The 19,517-nt window shown below is 35.2% G+C and overlaps 1 protein-coding gene across 1 annotated transcript in view; it reads right to left on the bottom strand.

Moving 5' to 3' along the window:
* PPP2R5A (protein phosphatase 2 regulatory subunit B'alpha) overlaps positions 1 to 19,517 on the bottom strand; it is a 65,113-nt gene that overhangs the window by 26,012 nt on the left and 19,584 nt on the right. The window contains exons 2-3 of the mRNA XM_027613639.2: positions 8,062 to 8,258; positions 5,305 to 5,406 (exon numbers count right to left, since the gene is read on the bottom strand). Coding sequence (XP_027469440.1) covers positions 5,305 to 5,406; positions 8,062 to 8,258 — 299 coding nt within the window. The remainder of the gene's footprint in view (positions 1 to 5,304; positions 5,407 to 8,061; positions 8,259 to 19,517) is intronic.

Here is a 19,517-nt window from a genome sequence, read left to right as displayed (position 1 = left end):
TTAGAATTTGTATATATAAACTTCTGTTCCATTTAACTAAGCCACATCCATACCTATATATCATTAAAAACTCACTTATGAGGGCTAAGAAAGAAAAAGTATGGCTAGTTGAATTATTTGGAAGATCTAATTTACTGGTGTTACAATGAAGCTAAAAAGGTATGAATTAAGCCTCATTAAGAATTGGTATGTATTTATTTTAGGGCCACAGACTATATTTAAGATAAAGCTTTTGGGGCGCCTGGGTGGCTCAGTCGTTAAGCGTCTGCCTTCGGCTCAGGTCATGATCCCAGGGTCCTGGGATCGAGCCCCGCATTGGGTTCCCTGCTCGGCTGGAAGCCTGCTTCTCCCTCTCCCATTCACCCTGCTTGTGTTCCTGCTCTCACTGTGTCTCCGTCAAATAAATAAAAATCTTAAAAAAAAAAATTAAAAAAAAAGATAAAGCTTTTAAAAATTAAGAGCAAGTACTCTGGAATAATACTGGAGGTGTAAACCTAATTCAGCCATTTATTACTTTTATAATCTTGGGCAGGATTCTTAATCTCTTTTAGCTTCATATAAGCTTATGTATAAAATGTGAACATTATATTTTTAAAAAATTTTTTATTTAAATTCATTATAGTTGACATACAGTGTATTATTAGTTTCAGGGGTAGAATTTAGTGATTCATCAGTTGCATATAACACCCAGTGCTCATTACATCAAGTGCCCTCCTTACTGTCCATCGTGAATATTATGGTGTTACCAAAAGGATTAAATGAGATAATGTATGTAAAGCAGTTGTCACTATCTCTGAAACACCTAAGTGCTCAATAGTTATTGGTATTGCTATAATATAGCTAATCATGATCAGCAGCCTTATAAATGAGTACCATTGGTTATATGTAGACATCTTCATTAAATTCTCTAGAAAAACATATCATTGTGCTTGCCTACAGATTTCAGGTCATTAATATTATTTTTAAGATATAAAATTTGAAGCATTAAAGGCAAGAGTCCTTTGAACATTTACTTGAACATTACTCAGAGCCTTGCTTTAAAATAAGAAAGTGTCATTTGAATATTCTCAGAGTATTTTAACTAGACAACTGGGGAACAAAAACCAATGATCATTAAGACTAGATATATAAAAACACGTGCAAAAGAAACACTATACACATGTGAGTATAGTATTTTATGGCTATAATGGAATCTCTGTAACAGTTTGTAAGTAGTGTAAGATGATCTACCCTAAATTCTACCTAAAGAGTTCTAGTTACTAAAAATGAACTAAAGTAGTGCCAATGTGATTCTACTGAATGAACCCTAGATGACATATTAAAGCCACATATTTGAGGGTATGTTTGAATGAGGCAGTTAGAGCTAGATAGAAATAGGGAAGGTTTAATGGAAGAATTGGTCCTGCCTATATAATAAGTTTATATTACCAATTTTCCAATTATATCTGAGTTGTGAACTGTCACACAATGGCATTTAGGTCAGGAAGACTATCCCTCCCTCAGTCTCAACTAAATAGACATGCTCCAGATAGAGACTTCTGAATAGCAGAGTGAGGACTTCAGTGACCTTGCTGACCCATAAAAACAACCCAAAACAATCTGAGCTGGCATAAGAAAGAATAAGTAATGTGAAGGTAGATAAATAAAGATTATCCAGGAGTGCTTGGCGGGGGGCTCAGTCGGTCAAGAGTCTGCTTTTGGCTCAGGTCATGATCTGAGGACCCTGGGATCGAGCCCCATGTCGGGCTTCCTGCTCAGTGGGGAGTCTGCTTCTCCTTCTCCCTCTGCCCCCTGCTTGTGTTCTCTCTCTCTCTCAAATAAACGAATAAAAATCCGAAAAAAAATTTTTTTCATTAAAAAGTACATCATAAGGGGGAATGTGACTAGTGCAGCCACTGTGGAAAACAGTATGGAGGTTCTCAAAAAATTAAAAATAGAACTACTCGGGCGCCTAGGTGGCTCAGTTGGTTAGGCGACTGCCTTCGGCTCAGGTCATGATCCTGGAGTCCCGGGATCGAGTCCCACATCGGGCTTCCTGCTCAGCAGGGAGTCTGCTTCTCCCTCTGACCCTCTTCCCTCTCGTGCTTTCTGTCTTTCTCTCTCTAAGAAATAAATAAAATCTTAGAAAAAAAAAATAGAACTACTCTACAATCCAGTAATTACACCAAAGAATATGAAAACACTAATTCAAAAAGATATATGCACCCCTATGTTTATTGCAGTGTAATTTACAACAGCCAAATTATAGAAGTAGCTTAAGTGTCCATTGATAAATGAATATGGATAAAGGAAATGTGGTGTGTGTATACACACACACACACACACACACACACACACACACACACACACACTACATACACAATGGAATATTACTCAGCCATAAAGAAGATTGAAATCTTGCCGTCTGCAGCAACATGGATGGATCTAGAGAGTATAGTGCTAAGTGAAATAAATCAGTCAGAGGAAGACAAACACCATATAACTTCACTCATATGTGGAATTTAAAAAAGAAAACAACAGAACAAAGAAGAAAGGAGACAAACCAGAAAACAGACTCTTAATTATAAAGAACAAACTGATGGTTACCACAGGGCAGGTGGGTGGGGGGAATGGGAGAAACAGATGAAGGGGATTAAGAGTAAACTTATCACAGCGAGCACTGAGTAATGTACAGAACTGTTGAATCACTACACTGTATACTTGAAACTAATATAACACTGTATATTAACTATACTGGAATTACATTTTTTAAAAAATCATAAGGAAGAGATAATACATTTACAGTACTGTACTGTATTTATCAAAGAAAATCTGCATATAAGTAGACCCATGCAGTTTAAATTCATGTTGTTCAAGGGTCAACTATACATAAATAAATATAAAAGACAGTATAAATGTATTTTATTTAAAGCGCCTGGGTGGCTCAGTCAGTTGAGCATCTGCCTTCAGCTCAGGTCATGATCCCGGGGTCCAGGGCTCCTTGCTCAGTGGGGAGCCTGCTTCTCCCCCTGCCTGCTCTGCCTGCCGCTTCCCCTGCTTGTGCTCTCTGACAAATAAATAAAATCTTTAAAAAAAAAAGTATTTTATTTATAACTCATTTATTCTACTGCTCTACAAGACAACCACATAAAGCAATAATTACAAAACTCTATCGGTGGGCATGTAAAAAGATCTAATTTGTGCAGCACCTGGATGGCTTAGTTAAGTGTCCAACTCTTGGTTTCGGCTCAGGTCATGATCTCAAAGTTGTGAAATTGAGCCCTGTGTCCGGCTCCCTACTCAGTGAAGAGTCTGCTTCCCCTCTCCCTCTGCACACCTCCCCCCATGCTCTGTCTCTCAAATAAATAAATCTTTTTTTTTTTAAAGATTTTATTTATTTATTTGAGAGACAGAGAATGGGAGATAGAGAGCACGAGAGGGAAGAGGGTCAGAGGGAGAAGCAGACTCCCCGCTGAGCGGGGAGCCTGATGTGGGACTCGATCCCGGGACTCCAGGATCATGACCTGAGCCGAAGGCAGTTGCTTAACCAACTGAGCCACCCAGGCGCCCTCAAATAAATAAATCTTAAAAAAAGATCTAATTTGTATGATAATAATACCACAAAGGAGGTGGGGGAGGCAATGGAGGTATACTGGACCAAAATTGTGTATATTATTGAAATTAAGTTAGTATTCAACCAAACTAGATTGTTTTAAGATGCTAACTGTAATCCCCAGGGTAACTACTAAGAAAATAAAAAATACAGTTAAAAAAAACAAAGGCAGGGATGCCTGGGTGGTTCAATTGGTTAAGCATCTACCTTTGGCTCAGGTCATGATCCCAGGATCCTGGGATCTTAATAAAAAAAAAAAAAGGAATTAAAATGGTACCCTAGAAAATACCTGTTTAATACAAAAAGCAGTAATGTAGAAAAACAAAAAGGTATAAAACATATAGAAAATAGCAAAATGGCAGATGTAAATCCTATCTAATTACATTAAATGTAAATGGATTAAACACTCCAATCAAAGGCGGAGATTGTTGAAACTGATTAAAAAAACATGATCCAACTTTTATAGGCAAAATTTAGATTCAAAGAAACAGATTAAAAGTAAAAGGATGAAAAAGATATATCATGCAAACAGTAACCAAAAGATAGGTGAAGTGCCTATACTAATATCAGAAAAAATAAACTTGAGAAACTTTGTAGGTTATAATGATAAGGACCATCCAGATGGAAGATATAACAATTATAAACATAAGCAGCTAACAGGGCCCCAAAATATCTCACTTTCAATAATGGATAGAATAAAAGGTCAACAAGGAAATGGAAGACTTGAATAACCTTATGAACCAATTAGACCTAAGAGATTTCTACAGAACACTCTACCAAACAACCACAGAACACAAATTCTTCTCAAGCACACATGAAACATTCTCCAGAATATACTGCATGTGAGGCCCTAATACAATCCTCAATGAACTTAAAGGATTGAAAACATTCAAAGTATGTTCTCCAACTACAATGAAATAATTAGAAATTAGTAACAGAAAAAAATGTGGTAGTCACAAGTATGTAGAAATTAAACAAATTCCTAAATAATAAAGAAGAAATCACAGGAAAACTAGAAAGTATGTGAGGTGAATGAAAACAAAAACACAACTTATCAAAATCTATGGGAAACATGTTAAAACAAAAACGGGTACGTAAATGTTCATAATAGCTCTTGTTACAATAAGCCAAAACATCCATCAACTGATTAATGGATAAACAAAATATGGTATATCCAGAAAATGAAATATTATTATCAGCAATTAAAAAGAATGAGGTATGGACACATGCAAGAACATTGCTCAACCTTGAAAATACTATGTTAAATAAAAGAACCCAGACACAAAAGGCCACATATTAAATGATTTCACTTATATTAAATATTCATAACAGGCAAATCCATAGAGACGGAAAGTAGATTAGTAGTTGTCAGGGACTGTGGGGTTAGGGGAATGGGAAGTGACTGCTAATGTAAAGGGGGATTCCACTTGGGGTGATGAAAAAATTCTAGAACTAGAAGTAGTGATGGCTGCACAGCATTGTGAATGTACTTAATGCCACTGAATGGTACACTTTAAAATGGTTTAAATGATAAAAGTTAAGTGTACTTTATCACAATAAAAAAAGTAAAAACATTTTGGGAAAAAGAAAATAATGATAACACATACTAAAACTCAAATATTTTAAATAGACACTCAGATCTAAAAGAGAACCACCACGATTTCAGTAGAATATCATAAATGCAAAAACTGCCAATATATAATGTTTCATACTTGTATGTGAGGCCAAGAGGCCTCAAGCGTGGGTTCATCCTCTTCTGGATCAAAATCTGGATTATCACTTGGAGGAAGAGTACGGAAGATATTAGCACTGATCTGTAAAGAAAAAGAAATTTACATTTATATTCTTTGTTGTATAATTAAACAATGTAAATGAAATATTTTAAAGATAACTTTAAGGAAAGAGTTAACTTGTGACTATAAGCCTAGTTCAAAACCTATAAACCTCATCAAGATATGAAAAAGGTAGGTATTTGTTTCTCTTTTCTCTATCCCATAACTATGACTTCTTCAGATGCCAACCTACTATAGATTACAGACTTCTTTTGGATTCCTCCTTCCTTAAATTACAAGAAGTTTTGCTTAACACACATACACACACACACACACACAGACACACACGAAAAAAAAGGAGGGGAGGGGATGATTATGGGGGAAAAAACATAAAGTTCCTAAACTCTACCTATCTCTAACTTGATCCTTTTCATCTTTCCGCAATTCCCTCCATATTCTAATCCAGCCATTTACTTACCTTACAATCCAAAAGAGACCTCCATTCCTATACATACACACCACACTAAGGAGAGGGGTGGGAGAGCAGAATACTTTCACTGCAATTACAGACATATTTTATAATACCCCGGTGGTGATTTAATGTATTTCATCTACTCTTAGCCTTTTTTTTTTTTAAAAAAGGCTGATCTCTCTGAAATCAGGATGTGAGATTCTTCATTTCAGATTCAATGAAATATTTATAATTTCATCATTCACACTGTCTCAGCACCAAGGTAAAGTTCACATCTTTTTTCTCTAGCAAAGGGTAGACTGTGGTGCCAACTCACAATTCTTTGAGGAATGATGAACAGACTGAGAGACCACATGGTTTAGTAAACATTTAAGGCCATACTATTAAGGAGTTGGTCACCTGAAATAAACTATTTAGGGAATAAAGGATAAAATAAAGCAAATTTCCAACTATTCTTATGAAGTGGCATCTGTGGTCAGCCAAAGAACTGCTAACAGTCAATTAGTATAACCATAAGACTTAGAAAGTAATAACCTAGAATGTGATCTGGTAGAACTCAACATGAAAGCAGAACCAAGAGTTTGATGGATATCAATTTCACAAAGAATGGCAGAAAGTCACAGATAAAACTTGAAAAGGAAATATATCCTACAAGAAGGCATAATTTGCCTTTGAGATCATACTTATTATTGGTAGTAAAAGAAAAAAAATAACCTTGTAGCCACCAACAAATCTAACTGTATATAACATATACATAAGAGCTTTACAGGGCCAACAGGGTGAATTGGCTTCACACTTGCCTAGAAATTAAGTGGACAGAAGTTAAAAAAAAAAAAGAAAAGACAAAACATACACACGCCTTTTCTTGAGGAAAGAAACTAAATCCCACAATTTATTATTACATAGCAAATTACAGAATAATTTGACTCAGATATTTGAGCATTTTCAATATGCAAATATTTAAGTCATTTCAATATCCAAGTCAATAACTTTAAGTAATCTCTACACCCAACATGAGGCTCAAACTCACACAAGAGGTGCATGCACTACCCACTGAGCCAGCCAGTCAATACCTTTACACAGATAAAAATAAAGTACTTTTTCCAGTATTTTCAAAATTCATGAATACAAACCATTTGAAATCAGTAAAAATTAGTAAAACGGAAATATGTTCCCCTGAACATATTTTAATGATAAACACAAAACAAAAAACAAAATAAGTTTATCAGTATTCAATATTTCCATTTTCAAACTGTCACTTTTTACTGTCTATGAGTTTTGGAAGCCGATTTTATTTTGATCAGTGTTCTCTGTACAGCTAATCTTTTAAAAATTCTTTAAGGCTTTTATTTTCAATTAAAAAAAAAAACCAACAAAATTTTCTAGTACAGGGTGATGAAAGAAAACTCAACTAGTATTACAGGGCCAAATTTAGCGACATTTTATTCTTCCCCCAGAACATATATTAGGCAAGGGGAAGGAAACGAAGACAAGTACAAATTATACTTGCTATAACCTTCTATACCCGGGGAACATTTAAGCTTCAATTATGTACTCAGTGACTCTCTAATTACTCCAACTAAATTTTTTGTATTTTGTTACTATGCACCAAAATACAAAAATCACAAATCCTAAACAAATTTCTACTATTTGATGGAGAATAAGGTTGAATTATTAATAAACAATATCCTAAACAACCTTACTAATAAAGTTAGCAGTAATTTATTTTTCAGAAATTTCATACACTTATTTGCGTTGTTTAACTTTTCAAAGGTCCTGAGTTTTTATTAAAATTCAAGTGTTACAGACTCTATATTAAAGTATTCTAAATAAATATAATTTTTTAGATCTGACTCCTTTACCCAACTGCTGAAATGTACAGAATTCCATAGATTTTCATTGTTCCTCTCTTCCCACTTTAGACATTCTCCCTTAGTGACAATTCAGCCCTATGATAATCATCTATCAGTCTGTATAATCTTAAGCCTACATCTTTCTCTGAAGCTCTGGATCTGCACTATACAGTATGGCAGCCACGAGCCACTGTGGCTACTGAATTTTCAAACTATTATAAGCAATGACAGCATTATTGGAATGAATGGATCTTTCAAATGGACTACTTTAAAAACATTTTGAGTACACTGATTATTGCACATTTGTTAAAAATCAGTCTCAGTAATTCATAATTACACCTTAGATCTTACTTAAATTTATATAAATCTTACCATTTTTACTATATCAGAATATGCTGATTCAACAATTACACCACGATTAGTTGAAACATACTCAACCAGTTCATTCAGTGTTGCTCTTTTAATTTCTTTGCTCTTCAAGTCTGAAACAGAGTCCATGAAATCAAACAGTATACAACACTGCTGCAACTTCTGACAGAAAAGCTCTTGTTGTTCATTGGAAGTGGCATCTATAAAGAAAAACAAAGAAAAACTTAGAAATAACCTACTCAGAAATTACCTTTAATATGCTTATTAATTTTATAGAAGGTATTCATACACATAAAGCTTCTCTCAAAAATAGAGTGAGGAAAAAAAATCTACTGAAAAATTCATCCATCTAATCTCATCATTCATGCCAGAAACTAGGAAACATAATGGACTCTTCCTCCTCTCTCACTATCCACAATCAGTCATTAAACGCTGCTGACTGTTTCTTTAACATCTGGAAGCTATCCTTTTCTTGTCATTCCCACTGCCATTTTAATACCCTCATCATCCATCATCTAGAATACAGAAGTGATATCCTAACTGCTCCTCTTGCCTGTTCCCATAACTACTACAACTTCTGATTTATCTTCTAAACAATCTCAAAAGCTAAAATCTTGCTAAAAGGAGATTCAATCTGATCACACTAAATACTTTTCAATGATCCTCCAAAAATTACAAATTGAGGCTCAAACTCCTCAGGATTGTACACAAAATTCAGCTGTCTACTGTCAACAATCATCTCTCAACACTTTCCAGCATGTACCCTCACTTTGGTTAAACCATATTCCCTGCAACTTGTGAATATTCTAGTTTCCTCTGCCTGGAATGCCCTTTTCTTTTCCCCACATTCCCACCCTGGGAACTCTCCCCATTTATTATGTTTCAGCAGAAACATATTCCCCTCAGAAACTCTAAAACACTAAAGCTAATTGGTTAATCCACTTTTACCCAAACGTATCTTAGGTGTGTTATCTCTACTGTAGCATTTATTATGCTGTATTATATTTCAATTATGTTTTACATGTACAACACTCCTAAAGTATGAGGCCACCAGACAGGAAACAAGTGTGATCTTTATCTCTATCTGTGTCTCTCCCTCCCTACCACCTCATATCTAGCACAGTGCCTGACATACAGCAGACATTCAATAAATGTTTATTTTTACCCTCTACTTATTATAAAAATATGGGCACGTTATATTGATTTGATTCTAACAAATGTATTAAATCCTTTTGTTTTCAACATTCAAAAAATAACAAAACTTCAATTCTGAACTTTCACATCTGTAAACAAGGACCTTCAATTAGCTCAATTATTTAAGTTTCTTGACTACTGAGATTAAATTTTAAAAAATCATACAGATGTCTACTATACTGATACTTAGTTTGAAAAAGTTTAAGATGTACACCTCTGCCTTTTGTAAGCTTCCCAATTATGCTAAATTTATTAGATTGGGTATATGTTATACACTAGAGAAGGAGTAATTAGTTGAGCTGTAAAAATCCTTCTCAACTCATTCTGTACAGGAAATCCCTCAGTTTTCTCAGTTAGTAATACCTTTATCTGTTTATAAAGATATCTATATCCTCATTATATATTTTTATATCTTTATTATGACATATATGAGATTTTTATATATAATTAAATTCCATTATAGCGATGGGGAATATAGGGGAAATAAGTGCCATACCTTTACAAGCTAACTCAGTTCTGAGTTTTAAAATATTTTTAAGCTATTTTTTCCTTATGCTAAAAGCAATACAAACTCATACAATAGCCCTTTTTTTTTTCCACAATAGTCCATTTTAATATGTGGTCACCTTGTTAGCCAGTCCTAATTTTCTTTTTCCTCCTGCTACCCACTCTTCAACATGAAATCACTCCTTTTCTTGTTCTCCAAAGGCCATGTGTTTGCTTAAACTCTTTTCCCTACCTGAAATACCATACCAGATTTCCTCCCCTATGTTTCCAAATCCTACTCACCCTCTAAGAATTAACTTAAATCTCACGTTCTCCACAAAATTTCCCTTAGGTACTAAGTCAGGATACAGTGACCCCTCCCTTCTCTGAACATCTACAGTACTCACAGTCTCAAACATACAGTTGAGTATGCATTATCTTCAAGCTTGTATTTAACAAATACTTCTTTTGTTACCTACCAAAAGATTTCAGGCTCCTCAAAGGCAAGGATCATTCACCGAACAATGTTCCTTTTTATTTCTTTTACGTCCAGTGTAGGGTATATAAAGAGTCAACAAATACATATTTGATATTTCAAAAAACTCTTAAATTTGAGGTATGAAGATTACGCACTGAAAAAGAGGCTATAGAGTAAGCTTAAATTGGTGCTGGATATCAGAAGTGGCACGAATAGTAAATTATTACATCATATAATGCTAAAGAATTTACAACAATGACCATTTTATCAATAATCTACCTTGATGGTAGACTTAAATGGATTAAATGAGATAATGATCATGAAGCTGAGTGCATATATTTCAAAATAAAATATAAATGGAAGACATTCTTCTCTTACAGCACAGGCCAAAAGCCTCTGGCTAACATGTCAGAAGACACAAAATGATTTCTAGGATTGGCAAATAGAAGATTCAGGAATACGTTCCATACAAAGAAAATAAAGCTTCATTTTCTGGGCACCTAACTCTTGAGAGTTTTCTCTAGAAAGAAATTAATGTTTTTCATAGCTTCTCTATTCAGTAATTCATTTCTTAACCTAAAGATTTATTTTTTCTCCTTCAGATGCTCAGATGGGATAGGTCACATCTGGATCTTCCCAAATATTAGAAATATTTAGAAATCAGTTTACATTTCAACTCCTTTGGCTCTGAGTTAAAATAGACATTTCCTTTTTTTTTTTTTTAATTTAATTTTATTTGAGAGAGAAAGAAACAGAGGTAGCATGAGCGGGGAGGACAGGGAGAAGCAGGCTCCCTGCTGAGTAGGGAGCCTGACTCAGGGCTTGATCCCAGACCAGGACCTGAGCCGAAGGCAGATACTTAACCGACTGAGCCACCCAGGTACCCCTAAAATAGACATTTCCAATCCTCAATTATTTTTAGGTATTAAAGAATAAAAAAAAATCTTTTCCCACCTAACCCTTCCTGCAAATACATGTTCTCATTAAGCAGCTTGCTGAGCTACATAATAAAATATAATACCACTGCTAACATTAGTGTCCTTCATGCCAAACACAATATTAAGTATTTCATATGTGCTAACTTTCAAAACAATCCTTAGTTCTGAAAGTTAGAGATGATTTCCTGTCTTCAAGAGATTAGAAACTGTTAGGTTCATGACATGCAACATTTTTATATAGGTCAAAAACATTTTTATAATGGTTATCCTAAAAAAAGACAATTATGGTTTTCATCAAGAAGTTATGAAATATTTTGCACTTGTAGATGTTTAATATGTCCCAACTCTTAGGTACCTTTCTGAAACACCATTTACACCGAATTTTCTCATAAGAAAAGCAAAAAATATATTCAATAGGTTGAAAAAATATCAGACTATATTCTGGCTATACTTCATAAATATGGAAAACAACTTGTGAGAAAAACAATGCATAATAATTCTCTGTTAAATGTAAAAAGCACTGACAAAATTTACATTGGCCACTTTATACTTTAACATCACCATTATAAGAATGCTTGCAAATGAAGTCTGTTATTCTCAATGATGTTTCAGTTTGGCAATGTCTAATATTTAGGCAGTAATGTCACATAGTGTTCTGACTTGGTCATTTTTAGTGGGCTAATGTTAATTATCCGTTTGCCATTTTCAATGTGGATAATGTCTATTCCAATTCCTATGGTGTTAATGTCTTTGCCTGGGATTCTCTATCTGCAATATTCACTGATGTTTTCTACCAGAAGTTCACTTAGTGGTTTAAAAATAAAAATACCTGTGGAAACATACAAGTTCACAGGAAAAAAACAGAACACCTTATAGTACTACATCATACAGTAACTGGAATGGTAGATGCACACAGTGTAATTGTTTTGCGTCATCCCCTGAGTTCAAGACAGTATTTGCTTAGTCACCTTAAAGTTAATTACCAGAAGAGACCCCAAATTTTTGTTGGAGCAGTTTAAACAAGGTCTTCTTGAAATGATGACATGTATCTATTTCAAATGGATTAATTTCTTCTAAAATGTGTAAATAAATTAGTATTTAAAATCCTAGTGACTGCCATTTAAATGAAGAGATAAACCCAGTCCTGTCATAAACCTAGAGGTATATTTTGACCTCCCTAAGTATTTACTTGAGGGCAGTTTAGACCAGCAATTTTTACCAGTAATTATTATCAGTGTATCATATTCAACAATTTAAAATGCCTTAAGTCTTTAAAATTCCTCAAGGAAATTTTATTACAACTTAAAAATATTATGACCTGAAATATCAATTTACATTTCTCTCTTCAATAACATCAGAGCTAAGGATTTATTAAAGTGCTCTTCTAGAAAACACTAAATCCCCAGTATGGAAATTATGGAAAATACAAGAAAAATTGCACAAAGAATTATCTAAAAAACAGATGTGCCTTGCCTTGCAAAATACATAATTGGTTTAAAGTTGACTGGAAGATGAGTTTTTCAAATGCATCTTAACTGTCTTCCATTTTTTTAAGACTGAAATTTGATACCACTAAAAAAATTCTTACTACTGTAGAAATCCCTGCATGGTCTTAGGCAGAAGGAGAATCAAGACAACTCTAGGAAAGTGAGACATTTCATCTTTGAAGATTAACACAATTTTTAAAACTCACAAAATTCCTGGGGTGCCTGGGTGGTGCAATCGGTTGAGCACCCAGCTCTTGGTTTCAGCTCAGGTCACGCATGATCTCAGAGTTGTGAGACAGAGCCTGTGTGGAGAGTCAGCTTGAGATGCTTTCCCTCCCTCTGCCCCTCTAGCCTGAGCATGCATGCTCCCTCACACTCACTCTCTCTCTCAAATAAACAAATCTTAAAAAAAAAAAAAAAACTCACAAAAGTCCTGTTAGGTTTCCCTACTTATCTCTAATTTTTTTTTAATACACAGTGTAAATATGTACCTGGCTCACATTGTAAGGAATACTGCTCTAGAGAACTGTTTTTCAAGGTGTGAGTTGCAACCCACTGGTGCGTAGATCATTTTAGTGGGTCATGACCAGAATTTTAAAATATATATAAAATATCAATATGTTGCAGGGCGCCTGGGTGGCTCAGTCAGTTAAACATCTGACTCTTGGTTTCCGCTCAGATCACGATCTGATGTGTCCTTAAGATCAAACACCCCTATCCCCCTCAGGCTCATGCACACGGGGGAGTCTGCTTGAAGATTCTCTCCCGCTGCCCCTCCCCCACTCTCACATGCATGCTCTTCTCTCTCTCTCTCAAACAAATAAATCTTAAAAAAAATTAAGGTGTTGCATGTATATGAGTACAATGTGTTTATAAAATGGGTTTATTATAGTTTGCAGTCAAAAAGTCTGACAGCCACTGCTTTACAATATGTAAAGTACTATCAGAGCCCATACTACATAGCATGCCCAAGATCACAAAACAAATCTGTAATCAAAATGGGATTCAAATCACTTAGAATGCAAGAATAAGTATAAGACTATAGTCTTTAAAAGATCAACTCTTCCTCTAATAGCTGTATTCTAAATCCTTACCCACTTAGAAATTCACAATGCATATTAGAAATGACAAATTTATCTCTTCCCCATCCTCTAAATAAGACTAAACCAAAAAAAAAAAAAGAATATAGGTGTGTGTGTGTGTGTGTGTGTGTGTGTAACCCCACAATAACAAAGAGAATGTTCACTAATATTAATAGAAAGGATCACCAGACATTCAAGGAAGGCCTTGAATCATGAAAGAAAACTAAATAAAAAGAAAAAAATGACCCCAAACGAAGGGTTAATTTAGCATATCACTTTGAAATTTCAGATACCCAGGAGAAAAGACTAAAAGCTTTCAGATTAAAAAAAAGAAAAAATTAACTCACAAAAGAACCAGAAGCAGATATCCATTAGATTTATCAGCAAGAGTGATGCCAGAAGATAATGGGGCTATATCATTCGAATTTGAATGCCAGTCTACAACTGCGTAACCAGCCTACTATCAATAAAGTATAATGATTCAATAAGGGCATTTTCAGACATGCAAATACTTGGAACAATTAGCACCCTCACAACCTTTCTTCGGAAATTACCTGAGGACATAATGCAGCAATAAAGGAAAAAAAGAAATGGAATCCAGGAATAGGGGAATCAATCCAGAAAAGCAGTCAAGTCCTACAGAGCAACTGAGCCATTTAGAACAGGAGTAAAGAAGCCCCATGAGAGTGATGCCTACAGGAGGATCAATCAATAGGATATCTTATTATACGGAAGAAAAACTTGAGAGTATGTCAAAAAGTGCAAGAAAAATAAACACAATTATAAACTCCAGGAAATACTAAAAAGACTATTTAAGGAAATGTAATTACATTATGTGGCTCTGAAGCCTATACAGTCACACAACATACACCAGGCTGACTTTTGACTTTTAGAATTACAACTTAGAGAAAACTTAATATAATGGTGTAGAAAATGTTACTAACCTTAAAAATGCGAAGATAACTAGAGTTGAGGCTGAAAGGAGAGGAGGAGAAATTGAGAGGCACCACCTTTCCAAGTTCATTTCCCTCTACTCCGCCTTTTATATCCCATATTCCATTTATGTTGACACTTGGAAGTTTCCTGTCTTATGCACCAGCTGGAATGCACTCTCTCATCATTTTTTAACCTCTTCAGAAGCAAACACAAGACAGAGCCCACCCAAACACTTACCAATGAGAAAAAACTTTAGCCAAAGGATTTCGAGTCTACCAGAACCATTAATGGTGTTTAAACATGACTATATCCCCTGCTATGAGAGAATTAGGATATTTTAGCCTAATACCATTATTTATAAAACTTCCTTTGTTCTAATTTCATACTTAGCAAGTGTACTAGTTTTAAATTTTGTCCACAAATTATCTGACACTCTTCTCTTCAAAAGGTTTAATTTAATCTCCTATGAATGTGGGCTGGACTTGGTGACTAGCTTCTAGGGAACAGACTCAGTATTGCATTAGTGAAGCTACGTGACTTTCAACTCTAGGTCATAAAAGGGAGTCTATGTGACTTTCAAGACTGGTTCTTCCTAAAAAGAACCAGGGTCACACGAGGCCTCAAGGTTCATAGAATAAACTGTTAGAGAAAAATAATACCTATGTAGTTGAGGATATAGTCTAGTTGATTACACTAATTCATCTGATATTAGCAAACTTTGTGAAAATTTTTCAAGATCTAGAATCTTTATGAAAATGTGGTAACGAAGTTTTACACTATACTCTTTGGTGTCAGTTTATGAAACTTATTTAGGAAGACTGTACCACTAAATAAAGGTATCTTTGAGTTAATGTCTGAGGCTATTCCTCTGTCTTATACACTCAGATACGTGGTTTCTTTTTATCATACACAGTACAAATATAAATTAACCAAGTTCATGACATAGTAATAAATGCCAGTTTATTAATTTAGGATAAGAAATCATTCCTCAATGTACTATATTAGAATATTCCAGTTATGTATTCCTTAGGCAGGCCTAAAGAAGCAGCCAAATCATAATCAGAATGATGTTTGGTGTTTTAATTTTCTAATGCTTAGTAATAAATTGCCCCAAATTTAGTGGCTTAAGACAATAATTATTATCACAGTTTCTTTGGGTCAGAGATTCAGACAGAACACAGCAAGGACAACTTATCTCTGCTCCATGATGTCTTAAGGCCTCAGCTAGAAAACTAGAAAGAGGTGGAATACTGTGAAGGCTAAATCACTCATATGTCTGATAGTTAATTCAGGCTTTCGACTAAAGGTCTAGCTGGGGCTAGTGCCAGAACCGCCCCCCCATGTGGCCCGAGTTTCCTCACAATATGGTGACTGAGTTCCAGGGTAAGTAATTTGAGAGGTCGGTTTAACAAAAGACAAGAAAGACTCTTATGAAGAAAGTTTAAAACATTTATGAAATAAAAGATATAAATAACAGAGATAAACCATTATTATGAATGAGAAGATTCAATGTCTTCCCCTATGAATATACAGGGAATGCAATTTGGATTGCAACAGGATGCTGCAATCAATCAACAGGGTGTTTTGTTGGAACTTGAAGAGTTGCTCTTAAAATTCATCAGGAAAAACGAAGAGCCAAGAAGAGCCAAGATGATTTTTAAGATGAAGGAGAGAAAACTAATCTTACTATATATAGTAATTAAAACTACATGATTTGGGGCAGGAATAGATAAAAAAGATCACTGGAAAAGAAAAAATAAGGTAACTTGGGACATTCTAGTGTAACATATACAGAAGGTTAATATATAATAGAGTTGTTTTTTTTTAAATGTCAGTTGTGAATTTTAATTTAAAAAATTATGCTAGGACCACTGACTATTCATAGGGGAAAAAAAATTAGATCCCTCCCTCATACCATTTATAAAAATTAATTCCAACCAGAGAACTAAAAGACCAAATGTGAATAGGAAAGCTATAAAACATTTTATTTTATAACCAACTCTGGACTGGCATCCAGAATGCACAAAAGAACAGCTACAAATCAATAAGAAAAAGACAAATCTACAGAAAAGGGCACATGAAACATAATGACCAATAAACATGAAGACATTCAACCATATTGGAAAGCAGAAAAATGTAAGTATATAAAAACCATATATATGAATTTATGTATGAAATGCCATACTATCATTTCATACCCATTGCATAAAAATGACAGAAAGTGTGGGAAACATTTCTGCTTCCACCAGACTAGCATTCCCTCTGTAAACTACTAAAAACTGGACAAAATATGTGAAATAACTGCTCTCAGATGCTGGAAAACAGGCAATATGGGACTGTGATCCTGAGAGAACTAAAACAGAGTGAGGCCCACAATCATACCAGCTCTCTGTTAGCACTTTCCAGACTGCACCATAGGGAGAAGCCTCAAAATAGCAAGCAGCCTCATAGTAAGTGGAGATCAGCGTTAATGAGGTGGCTGGAATTTACACATTAAAGTACTAGAGAGAAAGGAACTATAGAGAAGGAATTTCTATTTTTCTAGATGATACAACTTTTTTATTCTGCTTACACAGCAAATCTTTTTAAAAAAATTTTTTTAAGAGTAAGACACAGCACATGCACATGTGTTGGGGGTGGGGAGGACAGAGAGAATTCCAAGCCGACTCCATGCTGTGTGTGGAGTCTGACTTGGGGCTCGATCTCACAACCCCAAGATCATGACCTAAACCAAAACCAAGAGTCAGAAGCAGCCACCCAGGCAGCCCAGCAAGTCATTTTTGAATATAAAACCAACCTTGGATTCTGCCATGAATCCTACATGATCATGATATATCATCCTATTTATATGTTGCTAAATTCAATTTATTAATATTCTGTATAACATTTTTTGCATCTAAGTTCATAAGGGATATTAGTCTGTAATTTCATTTTCTTATAATGTCCTTGTCAAGGTTTTTAATTAGGATTCAATTGAATAGGTATAAGACTTGTTCAGATTTTTGTTTCTTTTTGTGTCAGTTTCAGAAAGCTATTTATTAAGGGATTTTCCCAATTCCTTTTTCAAATTTATTGGCGTAATTATATACTTGAAAGCTATAAATTCCTAGGAAAGAGTAAGGTACTAATTATTACTACAAAGGAAGCTAAAATTTTAGCCACAGGAAGTACAACTTCTAGCAAGACAAGGTAAAAAAGCTCCACCAGAACTGCTGCCCAGGGAAACAGATGAAAATTATTTTTAAAACAAACTTTGGAAGCCTCTGGAAATGGTCCCTAAGGCAAAAAGCAAATGAGGAAACATCTATCTAAGAATACTTACTTATGAAAATTTGTTAAGAACAAGAATGTGTGGTATTTGAACAAAGAGAGCTACCTGCCTCTCTCCTCCCAGCTTAGCTAGGCAGAAACTCCACTCTATAGACGTGCAGCCAAGAACACAAGGATCCCTTTACCACCAGCTCCCTGTCAGATAGCTTTCTTCAGGTCAGGAACTCTAACCCTGCCCACAACTATCTATTACTGAGACTAAGTTCTGGGCCAGTGCAGTTGAGAAGAGGGGCCCCCTTCTTTTGCCCAACTCCTGGGACAGAGGCTCTATTGGTACAGCACCACTGAGAATACTGGGGCTGCCATTACCTTAGTTCTGGTCTATAAAGGTGGTAGTTCCATGCTGGAAGAGGTAAGCCAAAAGATCCAAAAAGATCTCAAGTTATTGCTCCCTCTCCATCTCCTGCTCAGCTCCTGAAGTGGGGTGTCACTCAGAGAGAAACATGCCATTGTCCCTATCCCCACCCAACTCTGGAGCTCTCAGAAATTCTGCCTGAGGAGAGAGGGGGAGAAGCAAACCATAAAACAGCTGTTAAGTCTTTTCCCAAAGGCACTGACTTCTTTTCTAACAGAGCATAGAAAAGTTCAAGGTTAGGGGTGCTCTCAAAAAACATGGGAGTTGTGGTGAAAGACAATGGGAAGATTTATAGATTCAATGAGGAAATAGGCTTTAGCCAGGTAGTTTACAGGAGAATACCAGGAAAAGAAACAGCTCGGAGGAGCCCTCCTGGTGTCAGAACAAGTATCAGACACTGATCTCAGGAACTATTCCTTCAAAGGAGCCTGAATTTAACTGGATTAGTCAGAAAAAATCAGAAGAACAATTTATGCCCCAGAGCATTGTTGAAAACAAACAAGCTTTAAATTCACTGGAATTTAAAGTTGGGGGTGTAGTTAGGAAAACATAGAGAGCACTGTCCAAAGCATATCATCTCAGGGTGTTTACTGGCATGCCTAAAGCTGCAACCTCTCCGAGGAACAACATTAGCCCAGTCACTAAACAAAAAAACAAATTAACACCACCTCTGAGGGGTGGGGCCAGTACCCAGTACTGTGTTGCTATAATACATTAAATACATTATCTGAAATGTTCAGTTTACAACAAAAAAGATTATAAGATACACAAAGAAACAGGAAAGTATGTCCCATATACAAAGAAAAAAAAAAAAGGGAGGCAACAGAAACTGCCTGTGAGAGCAACCAGATGTTGGGTTTACAGAAAATGACTTCAAAGTAGCCATTATATATATTCAAAGAACTAAAGGTAACCGTGATTAATGAAGTAAAGAGGATGGGATAATGTCACATCAAATAGAGGATATAAAGAGACAAAATTTACAAAAAAAAAAAGAGAGAGAGAGAGAGAGAGAGAAACATGAAAATTCTGCATTAAAAAGTACAATAACAAAATGAAAAACTCACTAGAAGGACTCAACAGTAGATGTGAAATGGCAGAAGAAAGAATCAGGGAAGTTTGAAGATAAATTGAAAGAGATTATAAAATCTGATTAGAGAAAAAAAGGTGAAT

Source organism: Zalophus californianus, chromosome 10, assembly GCF_009762305.2.
Source record: "Zalophus californianus isolate mZalCal1 chromosome 10, mZalCal1.pri.v2, whole genome shotgun sequence".
Classification (NCBI taxonomy): Eukaryota; Metazoa; Chordata; class Mammalia; order Carnivora; family Otariidae; genus Zalophus; species Zalophus californianus.
The sequence above is the reverse complement of the archived record's forward strand: the minus strand, read 5'-3'. Positions and strand labels throughout refer to the sequence as shown.